Source organism: Lepisma saccharinum, chromosome 1 (assembly GCF_977018435.1).
Source record: "Lepisma saccharinum chromosome 1, izLepSacc3.1, whole genome shotgun sequence".
In the NCBI taxonomy this organism is placed as follows: domain Eukaryota; kingdom Metazoa; phylum Arthropoda; class Insecta; order Zygentoma; family Lepismatidae; genus Lepisma; species Lepisma saccharinum.
The window spans coordinates 178,778,883-178,789,091 of NC_139229.1; the positions used below are offsets into that span (position 1 = coordinate 178,778,883).

Genomic DNA, 10,209 nt, shown 5'->3' on the forward strand with positions numbered 1-10,209 from the left:
AAAAAATACAACAAAGAATGGGCTCAATTATGTAGAATGGAAAGGAAATGCATTTTTGCTTCCCTTTATCAATTCATATACTGCCCACACCTGCTTAGACAGGTGTGGTGGTTTTCTTGTGCGCCAAGAGTTAACTATCTTTACATGAAAAAAAGTGTCATTGTTTAATATAATTGCCTTTATCATACACCTGGAGGAGAACAGGTGCTGAGCAAGTTACAAGATAGATGAGTGTGCTGGTCAGCACACCTGTGCAGAATGATAACAATTCGCTATCTTATCAAGTAATAGGAAGAGTAGAAAAAAGATTGATTATAAAAGGTTATTGCCGTGGTTGACAAGTTTGCTGCAAGGTTTCAAAATTTCTTTCGTCATTACAACAGTGGATCTAATGTATAGAATGGGGCACTTCACATTCGTTTTTCAATGTCTTGTGATCATTGGAAGTGTTCACAATCTGAATTTTCAGAACACAGGTAAGGTTTTTTTTTTTTTTTTGTATTTCATGAACTTTCAGAAATTAGGTAGTGGGTAGAAATTTCATAAGATACAAACTAGGATAGCATTAAAAAAAGGGGGCAAGGGTAACTTCAGCAGGATATTTTGACACCATAGGAGTGTGGTTTGCCCCCCTTCCCCCTCAGCCGAGCCCACTGACATTTTATGTGCATCCTTTGATATTTCCTTCTCATGCCATAGTTTGTGATATTTACACCCTACAAACTTTGAAATGAGGAAACAAAGTAAAACTCGTTAAAAATGATATTGGTTATATTTAAAGATTCGTAGTTTGCATTCCTGATTTTTACAAAAAGTTTAGCATATATAAGAATATTTCAGTTATGTCTTAGTGTCTGAAGAATATCTTTAAAAACGTTCTGTTACTACTACTTTGGGACTACTTTGGGAAACAGAAAATTCCAGTTGTGTGTTACCAGAATATACCTCTGCCAGGCTTAAATTTCTCCGTTGCATATTCTTTTTTTATTATTATTTTTTTTAAATAAAGCTTTGAATGGCACCCTCTCTGCATGGTGCCCAAGGCTTCAACCCCCCCTAATCTACCCCTCACTATGGGCCAAATTAACTTCCACTTTTACTAATTGAACTCAGAATAGTGCAATTTGATGTCTCTGTGGAGGGGGGGAGTCCTATCCCTTCGGAAAATTTATTTTTGCTTCTTCAAAACAAAAGTCAATTCTCTTTTACTGATGAAAATATATCAAACACCAGTTAGTTTATAGGACTACAAGCCAAACTCGAGATAATTAAGCTACTTCCCATCTTTTCTAGTATGATTTGGGGCTACCACACTACAATATTTTTCTGACAATAACTGCATTATGATTCTAACACGTGTAGATACTTGGATAGACATCAACTTTATGAAATTCTAGACCACACAGCAAGCCTATTCCCTTCCTGGAAATAAGTATGTGTCTTGAGTGCATATTAGTAGAAGTTGAAAGAACATAAAATATAGTCTTACATACATACATACTAATTACTAAAAACATTTCATTTCTAGAATTAGCACAATATTTCCTGTGAGGCTGAAGTTCCAGATACGTTTGTTAAACACACATTATTTACCGCACATACACACACACTGCATGCATATTTGAAATCAAGTTGTGTATCGTTATAACTTCAAGGATAGTTTATGAAAATTGTTGAATTCTTCGTTGCTCATTGTATTATTTCATCTTAATTTCAGTTTTCATCCCATCTATACCTTGCAACAGTGATGGAAACTGTACAACAGAAAATGCAGTCTGTTCAGATAATAATACATGCCAATGCAAAGATGGCTTGGTCATGAGTGGAAATCTGGAAAAATGTCTTGAAGGTATGGTGGATTTTATGGTGTCAATGAGGATTTGTTTCATACACATCTGTACTGTTTCATACACATCTATACTGTTTCAGATAGCCTGTATGAAATCTGACAACAAGTATCTTCTTCTAAAATCACAATATTGTTGCCCATTGCAAAAAATTGTACTGAAGTATATCCATAAAGACACCAACAACACTTAGAATAGCAGAGAATATCACATTCAAAGAAATTTGGTTTAGTGTTAGGATTGCAACAGGTTACCTTAGGTTAGCTTACTAATTAATTTATTTGTTCCCAAAATGAGTGAGCATTTCATTGTACGAAGTTTTGGAACCTAATATTTTTGTCTGTAATCACTAGTTGTAGAGAACTTATCTTAGGCTTATATTACAGCTCTTTTAATGTTCCCATTGAATATGTAAAAAGTACAAATTTGTGTGCATTTCAAAATTTCAAAATTTTGATAAATCTCAGGAACACCACCATTGTATTAAGTTTTCAGGAAATCACAGTTTCGAAAACACCATGTACTTCAAAACTTTAATATAAACCTCAGGTGAGATTTGCATGAACAGGAACGACAGATTTAAGGACGACTTTGCCCAGCATGTTAAGTCATTCATTGTGGTTTTCTGTTTGAATGAACTTTATTCACAATAGTGAATATACATATTTGCCTGTAATCACTAGTTGTAGAGAATTTTTGCCTTCCTATGTCAGGGCCTTTTAAATCCTGTGTTAGTCTAAATAATAAGTGAACACTGCTCTCCCTGGATTACAAACACACATGTTTCAATTTTTTTGTAATTGGTATTTTTTACAACTTAACTGCTACTCTTAATATATCAGAAATGATGAAAGTTGGATGCATTGAAGTTCAGTATTACTTGATTTGACATAAAATTTATTAATGTAATATAATACAGGGAGTTGCGAGGGTCTAGTCAGTAGGGCATCCAACTGCCATGTGGGGGACCCAAGTTCATTTCCTGGGATGAGTGATCTAAGATCGGAATTTTTTCAGCCTTGTCCCTGCATAAAGCAGCTCCGGAGCTCACCCAGCCACAAATCAATGGAAACCTGGGGCAACCCTGGGGGATAAAGGCAACCAAAGCATGGTGTTGATTACATCACCTACCCCCCCCCACATTTCCTAAAATGTGCCTTCATGGCGTGGTGCTACATGCACGAGGAATGTTACCATTAATATGAATAATGTTGATAGTTATATACAAGGTGTACATAAAGTTCGGCAACACTTTAAAAAAAATATTGTAAAGAAACTAGTAACATTACAAATTGATATAGTACATAAGTTGAACGAGTAAAATTGTAGGTTTTTTAAAAGTATTGCACGTGTTCCATGTAGTTCCATTTATTTTCGCTAGATGGTGACAAATTCAAGATGTCGCTTTCTGGAAGTGAAAAGGCTTTTCATACGTTTTGATAAAGCAGAGTGCTACAGATGTCCAACAGAAATTTAAGAGCAAATACGGGAGAGAAGCACCAAGCAGGAAGGCAATCTAATGTTGCTTCATCCCTGAAAATTAACAAATTCACGAAGTCATCTCTCCGCTGCGATTCACAGAAAAACTGGTACCGACTCTCTTTGTCTTTGGTATATAACTTTTGCACTAACCGTAGTTGGTATGGTTCCAAACACAATTTTTTACTCAGAACAATCCACACAGTCAATCATGGCTTACCCAGTTTATGTGAATCTCTGCGTGTAGATAAACTCAGGCTCGTTGTGGATGCTTCCCCTCACTCGTTCAATGTCACCTAGCTGACCACTTCTTTCCTTCGCGCACAAGCACCTGTTTGTAACAAATTAACTGATGCCAGTCGTAGATTGCTTTCCTGCGTGGTGCTTCTTTCCCTTATTTGCTCCTAAATTTCCGTTGGACATCTGTACCACTCTTTGTTTTATCAAAATGTAGCGCGCGCACACAAAAAGAAAGCCTTTCAACTCCAGAAAGCAACATCTTGAATTTGCCACCATCTATCAACGAGAAATGGAACTACAGGGAACACCTGCAATACAAAAAATAAAACCTATGACTTTACTCGTTTAACTTACTAATACTATTAGGTTCTCTACAATAATTTTTTTGAAAGTGTTACCGGACTTTATATACACCCTGTATTAAAGTAATGTACACACTGCACATTTGGCTAAATAGGTTAATTTGTAGATTTTTCTATTAGAAGTGGCTGTTAGCATTATTTCTGTAAGGAGAAATTGATTTTAAGAATTATAAATAATATATATTATTTCAGTGGCAGAACACTATGGGGGCAAATGTGAAGAAGATATCCAATGTTCACCCACTTTGCAAATTGGAGGAGAGTGTATTGGAGGCATCTGTCAGTGCAGTCATAGTTATCATTATTACATGGGCCAGTGTTGGAAAACAGCAGGTATGAAACAATCTACGTAGTAGTTTCTCTGTTAACTTCCTGTAATTAATTACGTTTGTTTTTCTGTTTGATGCTACTTTATTTTTTATTTTTTCCTGACCAACCATGCTGAGATGGACATCCATGTATATAGTGGTTCACTCAACTAAAATCAATGGAAATCTGGTGTGGAGTGGTGGGGGGGGGAGGGGGGATGGAGCATAGTGCTAGTCACATCACCTCCATAGATAAAGAATGTGTTTTACCCCACCTCTGTACCTCCTCCCCCTGTGTGTGTCCATGGTATAGTTGCAGTGCACAGGGGATGGCTTTGTTTTTACCTTTTTACATTCATTGGCACGTAGAAGACTAGTAGCAATCAAACTTGGAGCCATTCACATCAAAAGCAAAGATACTAGGAACTTGATGAGAATATTTTTTGTATCATAACTGGGTCTTTGATGTATTGGAATCAAATTGCAAGAATGATCTGTCTCATATTTACAATAGATTCGAAACAAACTGATAATTGAATGAAGTGATGTTAAAAGTTAACACCAGGACTGAGGAGATAACAATGATGATGTATCTGTCTTTTAAATTATCAGTTCAAATTTAATCACCTATATATTTCCCGAGTCTGGGTGTGTCTTGGGATCCACAGAAGTGCCCTGTAACACTTCCATGGAGACAGTTTATCCTGGAGATTATGGATTATGCTAAATTCATATCTTTCATTAACTTTGCCTCAACACTTCATGCCCAAATGGATTGCATAATTAAATGAGAAGTAATTTATCATTTTGATTATCTCCATGTAAATTTTTGAACATTTTAAAGCAAAACTCTGGTAGATGTGCTATAATTACAATATATTAATATGAATATTGACATTTATAAATATTCTGAGAAGCTTTAAATTGTTACAAGGTTCAAAAATTGGTATCAGTGGTAATTGGTAAAGGCATTAGTAAAAGTGCAGTAAAGTGGTATCAGATCAGCATTAATTAATATATAAGAAGTTTCATGCATTCAATCTTGTTAATAAACCATGTATTTGGAACATATATATGAGGGATAGTTGGAAAATAAGAGTCCCTAGTCTGCCATTATGGGGAAAGAACATGACATGAGCAGAAAGATGCATCATTACGCTATTTTTCCACATAGTCCCCAGCGACTTTCAGGCACTTGTCATACTCTTTTACAAGTTTCAAGAAACCCTGTTCATAAAGCTGCATGTCCTGTTTACGGATGAAGAGACTGGTTCAATGTTGAGAAAAATCAATATTTTCATTGTCATTTAATTTATTTGTCCATCACATGACGTACCAGATGTCTCACCCATTCGTTGCGAACAACAGCTCTCACTTCTTCCTTTGTCCACGATTGCAAAACACCTCTGTTCTCCATGCCCACCAGGCACACACTTCTCAACTATTTAATATCTTCAACACAGCAGTACACTGGCGCCCTCTGCAAGGAAAAGGTCATGTGTCAGACAACGAAAGAAGGATGATGCCTTTATAACCACTACGTATTACCAACCCAAAATTTCAATGCTTTCCGGAAACACACATGCGGGAAATTTTTTTCCGACTATCTTTCGTACATTCATAATTTTTCAAGATTTCAAATGAAAAATTCGTACCGTATATACATACACTGCTATTTTTATTTTCAAATTGTCATTGTTTTCATTGAATAGGCTATGATGAAAGTTGCTATGAAGAATCTGAATGTCTCTTCAACCATGACACCGAGTCAGTTCAATGTGGAGATGATGGTACCTGTTCCTGTGTTGATGGATATTACAACAGACATGGAGTTGGTTGTAGAAGGAATAAAGGTAAAACTTTCACAGTTTATTGTTCATTGTTTCTTGTTTATTGAAAGGGTAATGTGTATTTTCATTTGTTTGCAATTCATACAAGCTTTACATAATTCCTTAGGAGTACTCAACAGTTCTGACAAAATCACATACGTACACAGATGACTAGATGCACATCCAACTTGCTAAAGATGGAAGCAGATAATCTCCATAATGTGTCAGTATAAAATCGAGTACAATGCTTAAAAGGTTCAATGTTGTTTTCTGTAACTGTAAATTATAGGTGTTATATGCGAATTTCTAAAAAAATGCATTGAAAGAATCAGCTCCCATACCATGGGTCTGTGGAACTACAGGACAGACGAGTATACTGGGCTCCTTATCTCTCTGTGTGTGTGTGGGGGGGGGGCACGTGTGTGTGTCGAAATTTACATTAAAATTTAACTTCATAAAAATATTTCTAAAAGTCTCTTTTTAATTATGGGTTGAATGTTATTGAGAAATATGAGAACGTGTGTGTGTATGTATTTTATTAACAAGATTGATTGATTTGCTTTATTTTACTTCATTTTTTGTGCCACTTTTGGCTAATTTACAAAGATGGGGATGAATGATGACCAGTGTGTGGATTTATAGGCACTAAAAACCTCTCAAATAGGCAGGAAAAAAGGCACCAAAAATAATGAAAATAGGCACTTAAAAAGACACTATAAAATAAGAAAAGACACTAAAATAGGTACTTAAGAGACACCCCACAATAAAAAAAAACATTAAAATAAGCAGTGAATATTAACTTATTTAATTTTTTTCTTCCAAAGCACAGTTATACTCATGGCGTGCACAAGGAGGGGTTGGTGGGGGTCATAAAAAATAACATCAAAGACAGGGAAAGATGGTTAAAAGAGGGCTGAGTAATAAAGAAGTAATGGGCACGCCACTGGTTATAATATATTACCATTATACATAAAAGTGTGCTAACGATTCACAATCTATTAACACTATTTTGTTCAAAATTCACATTTGCAGGGAATAGTCAGTTAAAATAATTCTCACATAAAAAGCTTGTGCTAACGTTTGTGTCAATTTGATCAAATGCCCCAGTTTGATGCACAATTTTTCACAAGTGATAAAAAAATAATTTGCACCCTTTTAACAAAAATAAATTAAAGGGTGTTCCAATTAAAATTTATCTGAAAAAAATGAACTTGTGTTACTCATTGTGCTGATTGTGCACAAATGTTTCACAAACAATTGACAATAGTTGAAAGCAAATCCTCATTTGCAGGAAGACTATTGGTTAATTGAAAGATTTTTTTTTTTGGCACAAGTATGTGAGCTATTAATCTATGTATAGCATTTAAGTTGTAGAATAAATAACGTTTAAGTTCGTTTGACTTAATGTATTTCTCTGTACACCAGGGGTGTATATTTTTGGGTAGCTATGCTATCAGTGCAGCCTGAAGCCCAGAGACTAAAGTACTGAAGAAAAATCGATTTGAAATCGTGAAGAAAATGGTTCATTTCAGTAAGATTCTGGAGTTAGTAAACTGACCTCGTAGGAGTTTGCAACTTGGCAGTTGTTGGCATGGTGATGTGGCTTTCTTGAAGATGCCGAGAATGAGCAAAATGAGTTCCAACACCCCCTAAAATTTTTCACAAAATGTAATTTTTCCTCTCAATTTACCCTTACACTCTCCTAAATACGAACTTACACCCCCAGATGAAAATTTTTGAATAAACCCATGTCTAACCACTTATACATGGCATTTACGAGAGCCTAGGCTTCTAGGACCACGTGAAGTAGTGAGATAGCTCAGAACTTGGACTCACGATACGCCACAGCACCACACTAAGTTTTTCACATAACTTACCATTGTTGTATTTAGAACTGAGGTAATGTAATATGATGGCTCGTCACAGTGTGCATTGTGCACCATTTATCCTGGATTCCGAATAACGCAAGAGATAAAAAAATATTTTCCGAGGAGCCGGAGAACGGCAGCAGCTGAGTGTTTTGAGCAAGGTCGTAATGTAAAACTGTATATCTGCATGTGGGATAAAATATTTATTTCAAAGTAATTTAACACAGACTTGACAGAAAATTACTTTTCTGTCAGTGGAGCCAACCTCAGTGGCAGAGTGGTTAGCACAGCCTGGCTATGACCAGGAGTCCCGGGTTAGAATCCAGACCTGGGCGTGGGTGTTCTTAGTGAGTATTCGTTCATAAATTTCACCATATCATCACTCATCCTAATCGTCGCAATTAGCCAAAAGTGGAAGAAAAGCAAAAGATCAAATTTTCCGTCGGTGGTAAGACAAGCTTCTGTAGCAATCCATTTTTTTAAGTAATACTCATGTAGCGGTCTTGTGCTTTGGAATTCTTAAGTATCTCCACAGATACTATTCTATCTACTTCCTTTCACACACACACACAACAAAGCAAATGAGTTCTGATTGACTCTTACAAGTTTCAGGTGAAAAAAAATAATTAAAAAATAAGGAGTCTGTTGGCGTCATTTTGTCCAAATATGTAGGGCCTCCCTGATGGCGCTCCCCATACAGGAGCCAGCTTATAAACAAGAGAACTCATATGTAGCCAAGTGGGCAGTGTTCTCTGTTTGTTCCCTGATGGAAACCTCAGCGTTGGCTCTGCATTGTGAAGGAGCTATATAATGTATAATAATTGTGTGTGCATAATCATATAAGAAAAAATATCAACAATGTTTTTACTATGATTTTAAATAGAGAGCTACTTGAAAGCAATTGTAATGGACTACAGCCTTGAAAACCATAAAACTGAACCACTGGGACACAGTGGACTAATCATACATTACCCAACGATAATCCACTTGGCCCTCAGAGAACCAACTGCATGATTATTTTAGAATATTTAGATTTCATTTTAGAACATTAATAAAATAGTTTTAATTTTTGGAGTGAGCATAATAAGGAGTGGAACTAATCTATTTGGCTCCTTGAGTAAGTAAATTTATTTATTTATTTATTGAAATTTCCAGTACAGCAGAAGCTATTTTAAACCGGAAAGAAACAACAGTAAAACAGTACACTGGTGTTAAAATGAACACACGAAACAAGATAAAATAAAATAAAATAAACAAAATATAAATATAAACATAAACAAGTCAAGACAGTTCCAAGGTAAACAGATGTGTTTCACAAAAGCATTACTTATATACAATTTTTTCTATGTTGGTGATAAAAGATGGATATGAACTGAATATATCGGTTTGGTTTGAGATTACATTGAACTGATTTGGTAGCCTATGAAATAGCGAACGTTGAATGAGTGAGAGTCTTGGAGTTGCAGTGTGGAAAGTTTCCTTGCTCCGTGTTTTATGTCTGGGCACTCTGAGGGAGAGTTCGTGGAGTGGGATGCTGCATCTTAGGTTTCCATTAATTATCTTATGTAGTAATTTCATATCTGCAACGTATCTACGTGATTCTGGAGTATTTATGTTTAAGTTTATAAGCAGATCTCTCTTAGGTAGGTGTCTCAGGGCCGGCACTCTATATCGAACGATGGAGAGGAAAAAGGTTAGAACACGCTCGATCTTGGAGGTATGAGAAGGGGCAGCCATGTTCCAGATGGGTGAACAGTATTCTAGAATGGGGGACACAAAAGTTTTGAAGTAAATGGAAAGTGCTTTCGGGTTATGGATTTCGGTGAATCTGTAAAGTAAGCCTAGCATACGCATTGCCTTTTTTGTGATGGTTGATATGTGATTATCGAAAGTTAGTTTAGAATCTATGAGGATACCTAGATCTCGGTGTTGTGCTTCTTTTGTTAGAGTGATGTCGGTTAGTGTATAATTACCTTCAAGAATGTTTTGCTTCAATGAAATTGTTATGTAAGAGCATTTCGAAGGGTTTGTGGTCAGTTTCCATCGCTTACACCATTCAGAGAATCTATTTATACCATACATTCCTTATTTAACTGCATGTAACTAAAGAAGCTCATCTGGACTAAGCTGCCATGAAAAAAGAAAAAGTAAAATCAACAGGTATTGAGTCCGGAGCCATGGTGGTCTAGTCAGTAGGGTGCCTGACTGCCACATGGGAGACCTGGGTTCAATTCCCAGTTCAATGATCTAAGGTTGGAATTTAGGGCCTCCCCGAT

At 36.0% G+C, this 10,209-nt stretch overlaps 1 protein-coding gene across 1 annotated transcript; it reads left to right on the forward strand.

The window, feature by feature from the left end:
• The first annotated feature begins 342 nt into the window (after positions 1 to 342).
• Positions 343 to 8,947, forward strand: LOC145987354 (uncharacterized). The gene is made up of 5 exons (XM_083121881.1): positions 343 to 476; positions 1,718 to 1,849; positions 4,121 to 4,261; positions 5,949 to 6,089; positions 8,817 to 8,947. Exons 1-5 carry the CDS (start codon positions 392 to 394, stop codon positions 8,945 to 8,947), a joined length of 630 nt encoding a protein of 209 aa, XP_082978007.1. The 5' UTR covers positions 343 to 391.
• Positions 8,948 to 10,209: the final 1,262 nt, after the last annotated feature.

Coding starts and splice junctions, on each gene's coding strand:
- LOC145987354 (XM_083121881.1), top strand. CDS start 392: ATGTATAGAATGGGGCACTTCACATTCGTTTTTCAATGTCTTGTGATC. Junction 1,850..4,120: donor TCTGGAAAAATGTCTTGAAG/GTATGGTGGATT, acceptor ATATTATTTCAG/TGGCAGAACACTATGGGGGC. Junction 6,090..8,816: donor TGGTTGTAGAAGGAATAAAG/GTAAAACTTTCA, acceptor GATTTTAAATAG/AGAGCTACTTGAAAGCAATT.